The 19057-nt window shown below is 30.0% G+C and overlaps 1 protein-coding gene across 1 annotated transcript in view; it reads left to right on the top strand.

The window, feature by feature from the left end:
• The window catches only part of LOC112687413, a 31408-nt gene extending 12558 nt beyond the window's left edge, over window positions 1-18850 (top strand). The window contains exons 2-8 of the mRNA XM_025560105.1: window positions 5831-5942; window positions 8439-8572; window positions 14821-14933; window positions 15024-15133; window positions 15612-15690; window positions 16994-17521; window positions 18582-18850. Of these exons, the coding sequence (XP_025415890.1) occupies window positions 5831-5942; window positions 8439-8572; window positions 14821-14933; window positions 15024-15133; window positions 15612-15690; window positions 16994-17521; window positions 18582-18780 (1275 nt within the window). The 3' untranslated portion in view covers window positions 18781-18850. The remainder of the gene's footprint in view (window positions 1-5830; window positions 5943-8438; window positions 8573-14820; window positions 14934-15023; window positions 15134-15611; window positions 15691-16993; window positions 17522-18581) is intronic.
• Window positions 18851-19057: the final 207 nt, after the last annotated feature.

Raw genomic sequence — 19057 nt, 5'->3', positions numbered from 1 at the left:
TATAAGCACCACTTGAATCAACTTAATATATTTACCTTTTTACTTTAATGAATACAGTTGATGTTTAACAGTACACATTTATGAATTTTTGTTTTTGTAGCACTTATTTCTTCAATTAACATTTTTATACAATTACTAAAACATTTGGAGATAACTTAAAGTATTTATATGCGAATTATACAAGTGAATAATTTTAATCAAATAAAATTAAATAATTTTTATTTAATCAAACAAATTATTTTTGGTTACGTATATATATTTACCCAGTGGCGTATTTTCAAATGTTTTCAAATGCATTGTAAGGGGGCTTACAATTTTTCTAAAAATTAAACAATTTTATAATATTATAAAAATACATATAAGGTATGAATTAATATTTATATTATTATATTATTATTATAAATACAAATGAAGAGTTACTAATAATAAAAAAGACAAACTTCTTTTTTTCCCAGTTTATCAATAATTTCTTCAGTTGTTATCAAGTACTTTTTATTTATTGATAATATTGCTTAACTGTAACCTTTTTTTTCTTCTGTGAGGGGGGGGGGTAAAACCCAGAAACCAACCCCACCCAAAAATACGCTACTGTATGTGCCAAATTATTCGTATACTCGTTTAGGACAGTTCACATAATAACTTCTATAATATTTATTACATTGATAATAATTCAATTATTATTCACTTATAAATAAGAAGAAAAAAAATTCCTATTAAATGATCGAGTACACGTGACAATAAGTTCTTTATGCATTATTATATTAATGATGTGCCAATATTCTATAGAACTATATATTATAGATACTATGTAGTTTGTATGATACAGTTGTGCGTGATCACATTCATCATTGTTTAAGGAACATCGAAGTTCGAACAATGTACGAGATGGTTCGTAATTATGCATGGTCGTGGAAGGTGTTTTTCACTCATTTTCCCAAGGTTAAAGAGAAGTCCCGGGCAATGGCTGACAACAGTCGTTTTCGGACTTTCCATTTAAAGAGGCATTGTATATAATATGCTTTATACAATTGTGTTTGCCAGCTTTATTTTGAGCAATTGCGAATGACATTACTATAGCGGACTATTTTATGATCGGCATTCTTATTTCAGGATAACGAATATAACAATATTTTATAATGTTTTAGAATCACAATACTCAATTCTAACGTATCTGCGATATCTGATATTTTTTTTATTTATTGTAATATCAACTCATACCGGTAGGCAGATGCGTAGCTATCTTAAAGGGGGAGGGTTATTTAAAATAATCGAAAAAATTATATATAACAAAATAATAACTTTACGTATACTTTATTTTACTAGCATATAAATACTTTTGTATATTATACATGAATATCTGCTCATGTGTATTATATTAATGTATAAAAAAGTGTTTAAATATTTTACTAAAATTTCAAATGGAGATTTTGTCTCTTATATATATATTTTAAATCATGTATGAAACGATACAAAATCACAGCTTTAGTTTATTAGATAAAACAGTGCAATGAGAATCCTAACCCGACATTACATTACTTTTATCGTAAGATGTATATATTTCGTTGTGATAAATATGTGTTCATGATGAATTTTTACTTTTATAAAATTTAAGTATAACATAGTCAAATGGGCTGTTACTACACCTGTAACACCCCCTTGTTACGCGTCTGTCAGTAGGTCATAATTTAATACCATTAAATACCGATATTACATCAGGAAATGTCTATTTAATATAAACACTTCAATTATATGTGTATAATTCAATTATAATTATATGTGTGTAGAAAATTAAGAACAACTATTAAAAAAAAAGTATTTTTTTTAGTATACTTGTAAATCATAATGTATAAAAATAAGAGTGGACCATGTTTTAACCTAAATATCGTATTAGCGCCTATATAGAAAAACTATGATTGCGCTTAATAAAATACTTGTTTGCGCCCACTATACATAAATTTGGCAACTTCACAGTAAAATTTAAATTCTTAGTATTAACTTCTAGTATTATAGTATTAACCAAACTCAAAAACTGTAAATTTGTAGTACTTGTAAAAATGTTTCTACAAAGGTACACTCTATCATGAATTAATTTAACGTCCTTGTAATATAACGTGTCAAAACTATTATTTGTAATTTCAGAACGTATAATTGTAATTGAACGAAAGTCATGATTTGACTCTTTATTTACACGTACTTCGGAATAAGTTGATGATTTAACTTTTTTTCATTCTTATCATGGTTATGAATTAAATTGCTACACACAATTGAATTCTCATTTTTAATTAGTCTTGCTAAACAGGATTTCATTTTACAATATTACATTACCAGATTAACTTTCCTAGACTTTTTAAATTTATAACTATTGATGATAAGTAAATCTTTAGAATTACTTACACTTTGTGCAACTATAGTTTTTAGTTTTTTAAAATAATTTTATTAAAACATATGCACGTAATCACGTTCGATGACAACTGACTAACTATAACGTTTGATATGATGACTAGTGGTAAAATACCTTATCGAGGTAATATAAATAATTTACAAGATATAAAGTTAAGTATGAATATATTATTGTAACAGATATGACAGATAAAGAAATTATATTTTTTATTAAATAGAGCTTTAAAAATTAAAATAGTTCATTGTGGGAAACTATTTTAATTTTTGGACTACTACGATTGTTGCCATATTTATTGATTAGTTATGTATTACTGGCATAATTAGTAATTATAATATATTTTATTCTATCTGCTCGGAATTTGAAAAAGCGGAACTTTTACTTAAGCATTGCGATATTGCCAAATTTAGCAAATAAATATTATTACATTTTATTAAACGCAATCAGGGTTTTTCTAGATAGGCGAAAATACGATACTTAAGCGCAAACACAGTCCACTCAAAAATAATCATTTTATTATTTTGGTCCAAGAAAAATTGTTGATATCTTTATGTATAAATGAATCCCTATTTCACTTGGTCACTCCATCACACGTGAACGGTTGGACAGATTTTGCTAATTATTGTTTTGTTGTGTTTGTAATTGTCAAGACAAGGTTGTTATGAAAGAAAAAATTAAGAAAATTGCCAGGAAAAGAATAAAATTTATGAATACTTAACCACCATAAAAAATTATGTCTTTAATATTATTTTAATTAATTATGTTTTATGACAACGTCTGTCGGGTCAGCTAGTACTAAATAAAATTAGATAATATTTTATTTATTACAATAATATTATAAAGTTGAATCCATGTTAGTTATTGTTTTTCGGGTCTGCTGTTATTTTTTTAAAAAAAATCTAGCGTGATTAATGGTTCGGTCAAAAAGGATAAACTTGTTCCAGTCATTTGATTTAAATAAATGTACTTATAATATATATATATATAATAATAAATTGATTTATCTATGTACTCATATATATTGAATACAATTTAAAGTTATTGGTTAAGCTTCAATCGTCCTAATGCGACGCGACATCTCGTATACAACTCAACGTAGAAGTGATTATTTCATAAAAACATATCATGAATAAAAATACTGTTATGATAAAATCTTTTACTATCAATATAAATATTACCACATTTTAACGGGGATCTTGAACGCGCGCTGACACGTCATCGCATCATCATAACGGATATATTATACACTAGCAATTTCCTGTACAAGTACCTATTACAAATATTTTTGATATACTTTGTGATATAAAACTACACTTAAAAGATAATGTTACATTTGTCTCAAACAATTTATCTATTAACTATCGTGACTTTGAGATTCCCGTCATTGACCATTATTACACGCAGTACCTACACTCCCATTCCGCATCATCAGCAGCGACTATCTCTGCTCGGCTATCCGTTGGTCTTACAATAGATCCACCTTCTTAAAAATCATATCGTATGCGCGCCTTATTAGTGATGTTAATGATGATGGACCGTTGGTTCTGTAGCGGAGACCGCGACCACGGTATTTTCTATATGTATATAGGTACACTGTACGCACGTTTATATCGACGAGCCGCGAGATTTTCGATAATGAGCGCGGCGTACCCGTGATTGATGAACGTCTTGAAAAAATATCATTATCTAGACCGCCTATCGGTTAGTGACTGCCAGGCTATTATCGCGCATAAAGCTACGGTGCGCATGTACACTATGTATATTATGTAGCTGCACTCGACTGCACGCGCACGGTCGTAGGACGCGGAGTAGACGTTGCGCGTTACATTATGTAGCCGTTATGATTCCTGTACGTGCGACGATACACCAATAAACGTACAAATAATGTGTACGTACGATGATTTTGAGATTCACACCACTTAATATACACCGATGGGTCGGCGAGAACGGCGCGCCGTGGCTTCTACATTATGTGTTGCACGCGGTCTAATTAAGCACGTCTAAGACGGTTTTAATTAACAGTCGCAACGGGGAGTTGTACACCGCGCGCGACCGTACGGGACCTATAAATGTGATAATATATAATTCGCGTATTGTAAGTCCTGCGCATAATTAACCCGATGTGCCTCTATGTTTTCGAAAGAAAAAATAAACCGTACGAACCGTTCTCGCGGCATTATTATAACGATTGATGCTGCTGCTGCAGATATCCGTACGATAATAGTACCTGTACATTTATGCATTCGACGATATCGATGCAACGTTAAGTGCTGCAGAACGCATAAAGTTAATCCCGGCCAATATCTTATTCGTATAAACGCGCGCGCGCGTGTGTGTAAACGAGCCCCGCGACGCGCGCGTCGGGCTCGCGCGCACGTGCAGTACAAAGGCGGCAGAGCTCGCGTGATTGTTGAAACAAGTCTGCGCGCCTACACAAGTTCGCCGCGGACAAACCTTAAATGGTGGTCAACTGCGTAGCTTTGTTGTATAATATGCGTGTGCGTGTGTGCGCGCGTACCTATACGGCTATACATGCATTAGTTAACGCGTTTCGTACAGTATTACACGGGTGTGTACCAAGGCCGAATGCGCTCACGACGACAAAACGCGGGCGGCATCTCTTGTTGGATAATATTATTATTATTATTATTATATTATATCACCGTGATGCGTTTTTATCCGTAGAAATATTTATCATGCGGAATAACACGCCGTTGATGTGATAATAATAATAATAATAATAATAATAATAATAATAATAATAATAAACGCGAATTGAGCAATACGCCGCCGAGTTCGACCTGTCTATGAATATACATATTATACTAGTGTGTACAAACAATCTCTATCAACCGACACGTTTTCGTTTGTACGGCCGAAACGCCAGAAAAATAGTGCGTTTCTTTGGTATAATCGTGCTTTATCGGCAATCCTATAGGTCCTTGGCCTCAAAGCGGTATCGTATAATATGTGTATTACGAACGAATCTGATCGTCTCTTAACTCGACTCATCAGTTCAATATACGCCCTCGTACGTACTATACATAGTGGTCCGGAGATACAGTTAGGATATTTTGTAAACCTATGATTTGTTTAACAAAGACCATCATCGCTCATGTGTATTTGTATACTGAAAATAACGAAACTTCCAAAGACGTTCATTAAATAATAATAATAATAATAATAATAATGTATTGTGTGTACGTTTAGGGCGTATTTCACCACTGTTATTATACTTTTTCTCGGCTATATGAATATCAATCAAAATTTATCGCCGAATCAGATCCGTGACTGTTTTATAAACCTAGTGTAATAATCCTTTTTGCACGGTGCACAAGTATATTATTGTATATATACTCCCAAATAGAATATAACAAAAGCAATAAGTTAACATGATTCTGTATATAATATATTTGTATTAATTGTTTGCAGAACATCAACTATGGACAAAATCTCGTGGAAGAAGAGTTCATACCGTCCGTTACTGCAACATGCAAAGCTGGGTACATGACGATTAAAGTCACCACCAATCAGCCTTTTGTTGGTTAGTCGACATGTTTCAATTATAATTACTCCGCTATATGTTACAACCGTTTTAATAACCCAATTATGCGCTATAATTAAGGGCACAAGTTACTGTATTCTATTGTGATGTAAATTATTTTATCTTTGACAAAATGTATAGTAGGTAGATTACCTGCGTTCTTTTTTTAAATCGTCGAATGCACATTTGCAATATGTCATTAGAATAAATAAAAACCTGTTTCGAAATAAACAATCATTGTAAATAATAGATATATTAGTTAACTAGTTCAAATTAATATAAAAACTTGTTAGATGTACACATTGCAAAGAAAAATGTTTGTTCAATAAGTATACAATTTAAAATTATTATAAAGTAATACAAAATAATACCTATGTTATTAATATAATATAATATTAATACAAAGTCAATTTACAAAATATACATAATATCAATATAATTTTTATTAATTCCAAATAAGCTAAAGTTATATATGATATATTTTGTGTAATGGTGCTATAATTCACTTCCTATATAATTTATAGACAGTATTAGTGTAAGGTGCAACTATATTTTATAAACGATAACGTATTACAAATATTTTTTTTTTTCGTTTGACTGCTTTATGCTACCTTCGAAACCCACGTCTCATTTTATGAACAACTGGTCATAAAATATTTTTAAACATACCTTGGAATGCCGTGTACACCTGTAGCCTTTTACGAACATAAGTTATATACGAAGTTACGAAATCAACCAGTAAATTAAATAGAATCAAGCCTAAATTATTTTGTACATTTTGACCAAAGGTCGTCAGCGCAAACCTTCTGTTTATCCAACAATGAACAAGAACAGTAACCATTTAACACATTGGTGTTGTCTTTAAAAAATAATTTGTTTTCTAAATCCCTGCCGAGGCCACATTATTGTTGTATTTTTATCGTGACCTCAGTTTAAATAAAATTATTTTCAAAATGTATTATAGAAACGTATATAATACTTACCTTACACAAAATATATAATAAATAGAACAAGCAAACAATTTTTCAATAAGACTTATTTATCTGATAAAGTAAATAAATTAGATTGTTACTTAAAGTATAACATAGTATAAAATATACGAGTATATAAAATCTATTAATTTTATTTCTCGTTTTTGCATTATTTCTGTCTTTGATTTTATAAGTAGGTAAACTATGCCCAATATTTTTTTATAAATATACATTAAATGTATTATAATTCGTATTTGGCTATATTTTATTGACATAACAGTATGGAGCAGAAAGACTAAGCCAGCAATTATTTTACGACGTACATCATATGTCCACCTACAACGCCTGTAGTTAATAAATGTTATACATTCACAATTTAGTTGTAATGAATATTTGGTTGCTAATTATACATTATTTGTTGACTTTCTGCACCATAGGTAATATTAGTATGGCCGAAAAGGTGTGAACCATAATCAATGATCTTATTGTTTTTTTTTTAATTTTTTTTTATGGTAAGTGCTCAAATCAAATTTCACCAAGGACTATTTTCCACACCTTTTTTGTGGGATTCATTAAATTAATATCTGTGTAATATCCGCATTCATGAACATTGTCTTTAAATTAAACAACAATAAGATATAAATCAAATCCATTTTTTTTTTTTTTTTTAATGCAATTATTAAAAAAAATAAAAAAATACTAATTTCATAATTTTCTAATTTTCAATTCTCATCACTCCAGTTAAGCTATTCTTGTAAAATTGATAATATATATCTGTATACTTCTTCCATACCTAATCAAAACAATTTAAAATTTCTATAGTAGATGCTGGATCGTAATTTTAATGCAGTATAATAAATATTAAAATATTTGATATTTTTTCTTGCTATTATTCAAACTAGATATTCTCATTCTATTAAAATATAAATAATTATTTAATACTATAGTAAGGTATTATGTTTTTTGAAAACAATAATTCCTAAAAGTAATAGTAAATAGTAGTAATATTATAATTTTTATTATTACTTTTATCAAGTACTATTATTATTAATATTACTATTGATTATTTTTATTTCTAATTAATATTTGAGTATCTAAATAGATAAGCTTTAAATAGTTAAATATTTATAAAAAAAAATGTGATGAAATAATACAAACATATCTAAAAAAATAAAATTTAGGGATTTGCGAAGTTTATAAATAGAGACTTATGAAGCTATAGATAATTGTTATTATTAATAATAATAGATAATTGTGTACAAATGTGAAACTGAAGACGATTTTTTATTAAAGATCATTATTTTTATTCAAATCCGAGTAAGCACCTATACGTTGTAAACAATATAATACGTGTTACCATATATGTACGTAAATGTTTACGATTTTCATTAAATCCCAAAATCAGCTTGTGGTAATCGACCCGTGTACACACTCTAGTAAAACTAATAAGACATAGAACATTTCGTATGTGTAATATTGTAAAAACATAATAAATTGAAACCGTGATCTTGATATTTCCCCCTAGGAGCCGTGCACGCCAGAGACTATCGTACATCGCCTTGTCTGAGTTACGGTAACGGCACCAAACTCACAACACTCGGCATCAACTTACTGGCCACCCAAGGATCGACCGAATATTGCGGCATTTTCATCAACAACGTACGTATATACCATGTACATTATTTACGATAATACCAGAGGTTCTCAAACTAGAGCCTCCATCAGTGACGTAACCAGGATTTTTAAATAGGGGGGGGGGGCTAACTACTTTTTGGATAAGTAAGGTAAGAGAGGATATGAGAATTCAGCTTTACCCCCCCTCACCATCTACCACCAAGTTTCTAAACGTAATTCAAGCATTTTAGTATAGTTTTAAAAATATTTATTAATATATAATTTATAATAATAATAATAATAATTTTAGTTTCAGTGTTCAGTCACTTGCTCCACTCTGACAGCTGCATCCTCTTAGGCGAATTTCTGGCAAATTCAGTTATTATTTCACTTTCATCGAATTGCTCTTTTTTATTTATATTAGCCATAGCTAACTCATTCGGTCTGTTTTCCGACATGGTGCTTCTTAAAAAAATTTTTAAGCAATTAAGTGCTGAAAACGTTCTTTCCGGAGTGAAAGAGGTAACTGGTAACGTGGCGAATAATTGTAAAAGTATTTTAATGTTAGGTCGAAGATTGGTGTGATGAGAGAGTGAATCAAGAGCAGAATTCGGTTTTGGAATAGTATTTTGACTCCATTGTTGCCTCCATATGAACAGGTTAGCTCTGATTGTAGATGAGGTATCATCATGGAGATCTTGGACATATATTTTAGCAGTTTTTATAATATTTTTATCGTCATACATATTTAAATTGGCCGGAATAAATCCTTCAAGTGGCATAAAATCAATAAACCTTTGATTAAAACGAGCATCCATTGATTCTATTAAATAGTCAAGATACATTATACATATAAACACGGCCCATGGGGGTTCTATAGCCCCCTTAGCCCCCCCCCCCTTGGATACGCCACTGGCCTCCATCAAAGTGATCTAGGGGCTCCGAAGACGCATTTGAATAAAATCAAATTTAACCATTATCGTTCGTTAAACTGTAACATTTATATGGATTGTGAATAATTGTTTACCTATACGAGTACGTAGATGTGCACATTGATTTTCTTCTATCAATTCAAATATTGAAGTGTCAGTAAACGAAAAGAAAAACAATATCATTGTTCACGTAAAAACTTATAAATTACTAAACAGTAGGTATTCGTAATATGTTTTTTTTTTTTTTAAATTAAATTGAATATTTTAAGTTTAAACGTCACACATATTATAAAGAAACAGATTAAACAGCTAATCATTGGTACACATTTTTCATGATAATTGTATTTTAAATCGGCATTCCTGGTTTTCGGCATCTTAAGGGTTCAGCATGCAAAAATGTTTGAGAACCGCTGATATTGTATACCCAAATTATAACATTTGTTACAATTGTATCGTGATACGCACGAATACCGTGCCATTTGTGAATGCGTATTTTACACAATAATCTGTACCGTTTGTCCGGACACAGTCTATATTGTTATTATTATGTCATGTATCCGAGAGGCAGATGACCATTCGCATATGACGTTACACGAGTATATACTGTACGTTCCACGTGTTGTGTTGCGTACATTATTATAACTGCATGGGAAAAATTCTTGCGACCAATTTCACGGTACATATTATTATTTGTCTCGGATTGATAATGGTTATTATAACAACGACGTGATACGAATTTCGGTATGACATATGTCGTACAGCAATGTTCCTGTATAGCATGTTAGAACGGGGAACGGACACCCATCATTTTAAACGTCATATTATTCGTATTATCATGATGTATAGAGAATACCTGAGAGTACATACACATTTATATGGCACTCAAATCAATTTTATTCATATACTTGCCTACATTACAAATTTAAAATATATTTAGTATTATGTTGATCGACATGATAACGTCATCGAGTTATTACCACTCACATAAGTATAGTTAAACGAGATTTTTCTGAGAAATCTGAACTTCAGTCCGAACACAATTCAAGTGTATATATATATATATGTATAGTTTTACTGTATACTTTTAAATTATTTCATTTATAAATACAACAACTTCATCGATTACAAAACAAATTTAATAAATTGTTAGAATACTTTAATTACATTTAAAAGCTTTTAAAATGAAAAACATATTACAGTCACACTAAACTCTTGGTCTCTAATGTATTCACAATTTCTTGCGAATCTATTGTGTTTAAAATATCTTGTTCAACTATTTTTACCCGTGATGTCTAACATTTTTTCCTCGGCGGCCAACTTTGATAAACAATTATCTTAGAGAGTGGGCTACCAAATATAAAAGTACGAATAATATCAATATTAATATAACAATGTTATATTGATACACATAGTAGGTTTACAATATCTATGTAATTATATATTGAATTTGTTTTCAAATATTTTATTGACAACTAAAAAGATTATACATTGAGGTACACATTTATTTGATCAGTACGTTATATTCAGTGCACGAGTTATATTGTGAAATGTATACTTGAAAATGTTCGAAAATAAAATTAATAAACTAAAAAAAAAATAAAATAAAAATAAATCGTATTTTATAATAATATTATGGTATTATTTAATATTTTGTTTAATTTAAAAAAAAAATTATAACGAGCACATGTGGCCCACGGGCTGCGGGTTGGTACCATTGATCTATACTTGATTTTCTTATAAATTATACTTATTACTTTGAAAATTCTTTGAATGGGCTTAGTGTCTAAACTGGAATAGTAATTACAAATTATTAATAATACACTATTATATTCATGTAAATATAATATATATAGGTATAGGTATAACATTTTTATAGAATAATTATTATATGAGTCTCGTTACATTATAATTATTTACACGAGTTTTCTTTTTACTTCCTGATTGTGAGGAATATAACATTGAATCGTTAGCATTTCAATCGTCATATTGGTATTAACTCTACCTCTATGGACTGCGAGCATAGCTAAATCGATATATTAAATACACCAGCCGCCTTCTATTATAGTAAAAACCTATTTGTAATAAGTATACGTACCTATTCAATATTCCAAGAAAATGACATTACTTGTCATTTCTAAGTCCGCGATGAATAGTAAAATAAATATAAAATATCATTATTTACACAATTACTAATGCTGAAATGCGTATTAATAAAATTAATAAATTAAAAAATGAATTAATTTTAATTTTCTGTAACAACAAATTATTTTCTATATGAATATGTAACCCTATTTTTAAACCTAAAATAACTATCAGAATGTTTTTAACTTATATAATATTCAAAATTCATATCCCTAACTGTAATTTATTGTATTATGATAATAGTCTTAATTAAATATATTACCTACTATCTTATAAAATCAACATTCGTCTCCGGTACTTTTTTATTACTGTTATTATATAATTTAAAACTCGTATCATATCGTCAGTGCATAATTACATCAAATACATATTTTATTGAAAGAAAGTAGTAAGCAGTTATTTGTATATGTGTATTAAAAAAAATATTCTAGATTTGTTCGATTTTAATATTTTCATTTACATATTAATAATTCGAAAAGGCATAATGTCAGATAATCAGACTCTTTAATTAACCTTGTTAAAATAGAGTTTATTAAAGATCGGTTAACATTCAAATAATGTATTATTTTAATCATATTTTTATAAGTGTATACTTTATAATAAGAGTATTTAATTATTCAAATAATGACTTCTTGAATACATTGAAGAACATTCAACATCAATTTAAAATTAATACAATATTTATCAAGTATGAAAATTTTCAATTAATATTTATATCTGATCATATTTACTGTTTTGTTTTGTTTTTATTTATAGAAAATAACTTTATAAAATGTTGTAGTCGTTAAGGTTTATATCTATTAAATCGAACTAGTCGATTAATTACTACTTAATTAGTACAATTTTACTTTTACCGAAGATCTATAAAAAAAATTTTTTTTTTTGCTTGTATTTAAATTACCTGGTATGTATCTAGTGACATGTTACCTCCTAATATTAAAAACCAATATAATACACTGAATAAACGTTATTTAATATGACTATAGTCAAATAAACCGTTACATATACATGTTTATATATTTAAATGTAAGTATACATACTACTATAAGCATGATTGTTTGGTGAAAATTGTGTAAATAAAATAATAGTGTTGGTTACGGTCGAGTAGCCGAACACAGCGTAGCCGTTGTGTACATTATTATAAACCGAAGTCACCGAGCTAATGGGGAAAGTGCCACGGTAGGGACAGATGATCCGTATAGTGGTGACGAAAAAAGTATTCATTACGCGAGCATGTCTAATAAACGATCGAAACGTTATTTGTATATACCTATACAGAAATATTTTTCGAATTGAAATGACCAAATCGTTTTCTGTTTGCTTGTGGACATTATTGTTACTGTTACGTCATTAAACCGAGTGCCATTATAACGGATTCCACAAGGTATTCCTATAAAAATATTTAACACAAAAGATTATCGTATACTTATGAGTTGAGATTAACAACGTAAAATTATTTTACATTTAATATCGTTGGTTGCATCTTATATCCCGGAAGTAGAAGCATTACTCGTTTGAGCTGATGATTAAATATTTAAAATAAATATATTTATTTTATATATAGAACCATAAAATGTACATAAAATGTTAATCTTGTGTGATATGCACGGCACCATTATTTTCTGAATATATATTACAGATAAAATTAATACCTAACTTGGTAATCACAATTTATTACATTCAGAATTCGTAAATCTTTATGATTAAATACCTACGTATAAAAACATTAATGCAGTTAAGGTCTACACGTCGAAAAATATTTTTTCCTGTTACGTATGTACCTCGTAAAATATCTTGTATTATTGTCTATACATAACAATGTTTTAAAATATTAACCAACCATTATGGAAAAACATAATAGATAATAAGTATTTAATGTTCATTGTTGTGCATATACCTGCATTTAAAATACATCGTTCTTGGAAAGAAAATTGTTTGGTCTAACTCTTTAGAATTCAAATCCTCTAGTATTCAAATTTTAAGCAATTGTAATAATATATATAACACTGATAATGTACCTATATCCAACAACTAGGAGTGGATCTAGAGAAATGTAAAGGGGTGCAGGGGATGAACGAAAAAATTACTTCGTACATAAAATCATGGACATTAAGTTTAAGTTTTTAAAATAATATCAAAAAGATTTAGTAACAAAATTACCTTTTATTGCATACATTACATAATAACATAGCCAAGGATAGGTTAGGATTATTTAGGACTATACAGATAATCACGATTATCAATGTCACTAAGTCATACATGTTATAAGCAGGGCTCGGAAGTTTTAGCAAATGCATATTTTTCTTGATTCATCCTAGAACATCCAAAGTAAGTTACAAATATGTTTCACACTACTCGGATATCAAACACAAAATTTAATTTTGCTATTTTTTTCATATTTACGGGTTTTATTGCTATTTTGTTATTTTGCTAATTTAGGGATTATAGTGGGAATAGTAAATTATATATTTATGTTTGGGTATATTTTCACATAATACAGAAAATAATCACATTTTGTTGATAATAATGATTTAATTAGTTATAGTTTTAAAAATATTTGAATTATTGAAAATAAATACACCTCATCCAATATTATTTTTTGTTTTTATTGACAATTTGATGTACTAATAGTTAGTGACTAAATAAAATAATTTAATTTTAAGTACACTTTTATAAATATATTTAAGTAATTTAATATTTTTGTTAAGTTTATAATTCAACCAGTCTAGATTTTTATGAGCCCGAAAATTTGTAAAATTACATTTAATTTTTTTTCTAATACATTTATAATTTTTTGAACTTAAAGGCTTATTTTCTTTTTTTTTTAGTGCTATTTATAGCACATAATTTAGAGTTTTTAAGTGTATATTTAAGAGCTAAAAAATAATATTTTTAGTGCTACAAATTCCGAGCCCTGGTTATATGTATTGAAGTGTTCCTAAATTTTTACTTTAAATAATAAATTAAAAATTAAGGTAATCTTTGAAATATTTGAAATACCCAAATCTTAAGGGGGCTTAAGCCCCCATAACCTTCCCTGTACCCACACCTGCTAACAGCTAATATATAAAGATATATATCATCAAAGTAAATTCAATAAAATAACTAAATTATGGAGTATACAATTTTTATAAAGTACTAATATATCTAAGTAGGTAATAAATAGTTTTGGATTTTATAATGCAATTATAATAATAATGTTTTTATTTTTATAAACAGAAAACTGAAGAAAGATCAGTACCCATTGCTATAAGAATACACAGGACTTTAGAACTTGCAGACGATAAGTATTACGTCATCACGTGTGGTAAAGCAGGATTTAAAAATTCCAAGTAAATAATGTCTAGACTTGAACTTGGCGATAAAATTCTACAAATGTTTAAAAAAAATCAACAAGATAAGAACATTACATTATTTTTCAGAAACGAAACGTCATTGGTATCGTTAAAATTCCTCGAGAACGGCAAAAGAATTCAGGAAGTCGTCTATAGCCATTCGTACACGCTAAGGGCTGAAATATCGAGACACGATGGTAAAATAAATAATTTTCTTTTTTTGTTGTTAACAATCTATAAGTACAATTATTCACAATGAATGTGAGAAAAGGGAGAATCATAGGGCACAACATGCAATGTTGCGATCTAAGCGACCATGTTTTTAAAGCAATGATATAATTCTACTTTTTTAGAAAAGTAGAACCCAGTAGTTTTTTAAAAGTATTTAATTCTGTCGTTCTCTACAATTATACAATATCAACACTTACGTGGAAGCATTTATAACATAATACGCTTCAATAATTCAAATACAATATATTTATTCTTTTGTGATTTGTTTGTTTTTTAACATTTTACCGAATTCAACCAAGTGAAAAGTGAATTATCATAACAGAATACGAATTGTTTTAAACAATAACTGATGTATTCTTATTACATTTTACAAGCCTATCTAGCGTGCTGAAAAATTATGTGAAATAAAACGCTTATATAAACCACGTGTTTTGTTCACCACAGGTGCCTATGGAATACGCGTTAAGAATTGTTTTGCTTTCAATAAGAAGAACAACAGCGTCAACCTTATCAACGAACTTGGGTAAGTGAACCCTGACATTACTATAGTATAATAGCCGACTCCTGCTGTTCCATATAGCACTGCAATTATATATATATATATGTGTGTGTGTGGGTGTGTGTTATTTTTTTAAGACTCAGAAATTATTGATTAATACCATATAGGTCGCTTTTTATTCTTTGCTTATATCCATCCGTTTCTAATAACATACTTGGTTAGTTATATCGATAATATATTTTTATGAGTTATTTCCCGTTTTCTTTACCGAAATTATTTCAACGCTATATTCTCTGCTATTATATGCCTACTATATGCCTTCTGCTTTATAAGTGCATCACATAAAACAGTTGCGGTCCTCTCTCGAATGTAAAATGGAGCATATAAATGCAGGTTCTCAATTAATACGATGCCACGGCCTTAGCTATAACTTGAATTGGACCGATATTTTTTTTTTCATACTTTTAAAGCAACAAGTTATTTAAATTAGTGATTACATTGATTTTTGAACTTCATTAGTTGATGAGTGAAACCTTTCTTTTTTGTTCATAATCTCGTCCAAGATGTTGGCTATATATTTAATATTTTCACACTTTAAACAAAACCAGTGACCTCTTAAACTTAACACCTGTGGACCACCTTTCGGAAGCTTGCGTACTACGTGTATCACGGACAACGTCGAACGACTAAGTTATAAAATCATGCAAGTCATGTTATGTTGGATCCGCGCTTCATGCTTACATTTTCGTTTCTTCAAACCTTTGTTTAGTGACTGATTAATATTATTATTTTTTTATTTTATTAATTAAATTTCAATTTACTTACTTCATTTTTACCAGTCCAATAATAAGAAAAGTCGATGAATTTTTGAAAAAAAAAGCTTAGATTATTTCTTCTTTGGTGATTTTTTCGGATTTGTTGAAAATAATATTACTATCAAACAAATTGATAAGAGTTAAGAGAAAAAGTAAATTCAATGAATTTTTCAAATGTATAAGAGAAATAATAAGAGAAGTCAATGAATTTTTAAAGAAAAAGCTTGGATTATTTCTTCTTTGGTGATTTTTTCGGACTTGTTGAATATAATATTACTATCAAACAAATTGATAAGAGTTAAGAAAAAAAGTAAATTCAATGAATTTTTCAAATGTATAAAATAAACAATAATATAATTATGCAAAAACGTTGATACAGCCAATGGGAGGGCATGGCACACTAACCCCCCCCACTATGGCTACGACACTGCTCTCATAGACCCTTTGTGAATACATCCATACAGGTCTTGTGTTTTTTTGTTATTATTTTTATTTATTTATTTTTTTTACAGTTGTCCCGTCAACTCGAAAGTCATCACGGCGTTCAAGTACGACACGAAGTCCGGGTACGCGGACGCTGTACTCTCGTCCATGTTCCGGTTCGCGGACAGCCCAGAGCTGTACTTCCAGTGCGACATCGAGGTATGCCGAGGCGCGTGCCCAGAACCCAATTGCGATGACGGTGGTGTGTCCACGCTGCAACAGACGCAGCAAATAGCCAGGGACGCATTCGCGGTCGACTCCCAGACGGACAACGGCACGCTAACGGCTAGCACCACAGTTTTCGTGCTTGAACCCGGCGAGACGGCTCGCAGTCTAACGCTGTGTGATGAACAGGCCGACGGCATACGGCCCCCGTGGCTGCTCTACTTGTGCATAGCGTTCGGGCTCATGTTCCTCATCATGCTCGTCATCAACGTGTTCCTGTGCTCGGCGATGACGTGCTCGTGCGCGCGCACCGACATCATCGAGAAGGAGCCGAGCATCATCGAGGACTACGACCCATACCGCAGCTGGCACGGTTCTCAGTACGGATCCCGGTAAGTGTGATGTGTGATGCGGTGTAGTAGTAGAAATAGTATTAGTAGTAGTAGTCTATATATGGTTTCGTCTGCAAACTTTTGTCCGTCGAAGCGCATTATTATTATTGTCAGTCAAGGCCGGATTAAGGGAGGGTCTAGCCGGGGTGGTAGCCCCGGCGCCCTCTTGAGTATCCAAGTGAAAGGGGCCCAAACAATTTTTAGCCGATACACATTTTTTATCATACTAAAATTAGTAGTTTTATAGACATAAATTGTATATACTTATTAATCTTATAATTTTATAATGCAATTGACAATTTGTGAAATAGTTAAATATGTATCATTCTGCGAGCGTAACGAACAGTTTTATAAAGCATGTTTTGTCAAAAAGGCTCATATAAAATTTCAGCCCCGGGGCCCAATAGGTGCTTAATCCGGCCTTGTTGTCAGTTATTACTACAAACGCACTTTGGATAAATTCATGGCTACTATTAGCCGAAAAATAAATTCTTTGAGAGTTTTGAAACAAAAATAGTTCAAGTTTTCTCGGCACACCGTTTTGGACCCCAAACACTAGTCTGTATATTATAATATAGTCAGCCAAACGCTGTTCGAGCACCACCCTTCTTATCATGATTAATTGAGTTCGGGTGTCTGTGGGTTTTATTATTTTCAATATTGGCTGAGAAATGTTCCATGACAAGTTATTATTCCAAAAATAAGTACCTACACCAGACATTATAAATTATACGTAAACAAAAACCATGAAAGTAAATAGGAAAAACGTCGACAAACGGATGTACTTATAACATGCAAGTGCGCGAAGAAAAACACCCCATTCTACTGATTTATCGATTCTTTTTTTCGGAAACGTGTTCTAAATATTTGTTTTGATTTTTATTATATATATTGTCCACGTGTACAGATATAAATATCTGAAAAATGAACCAATATAAAATAATTATTGATTACCGGTTATTTGATTATTAAGTGAATTATTGTAGAACAATATACTGTCTGCAGTCTATATTTCGTAAATATTTAATAATAACTTATCATTATTAATCTTTGAATTTAGGTATTCATTGAATGGCAAGCCGGGATACGTGTCGGGTGGTTCTACAATGAATTCCACTCGTTCTATGTCGACCAACAGCGACCATTATGCGATAGTACATTCCCGACCCGGTAGCCGATACTCAGGCACAGCCAAACATCAGCCGCATATGAGAGGACCCCCGTCTAATATGGGATCGCATTATTCTGGAAAGTTGTAAATGTATATAATGTATTAATAAGTACTATTAATTAGTTAAATCGTCATTTATTTTATATAAGTAAATTAAACGATTTTACCTGTTTTGGACATAAAATATTTATACTAATGTGTATTGTGTATGTATATACGTATTTATACATATATATGCATTGTATGGTTAAAATTATCATACTTAATTTTAAAGAGAAATATATTTTATAGTCTCTCAGAAACTTAGTTGCCATTATATTTTTCTATTTTCAATAATAATTATTATATATTAATAAATAATTTAA

The sequence above is a fragment of the Sipha flava genome, unplaced genomic scaffold, assembly GCF_003268045.1.
Source record: "Sipha flava isolate LNK unplaced genomic scaffold, YSA_version1 34_pilon_pilon, whole genome shotgun sequence".
NCBI lineage: Eukaryota > Metazoa > Arthropoda > Insecta > Hemiptera > Aphididae > Sipha > Sipha flava.
The sequence above is the reverse complement of the archived record's forward strand: the minus strand, read 5'-3'. Positions and strand labels throughout refer to the sequence as shown.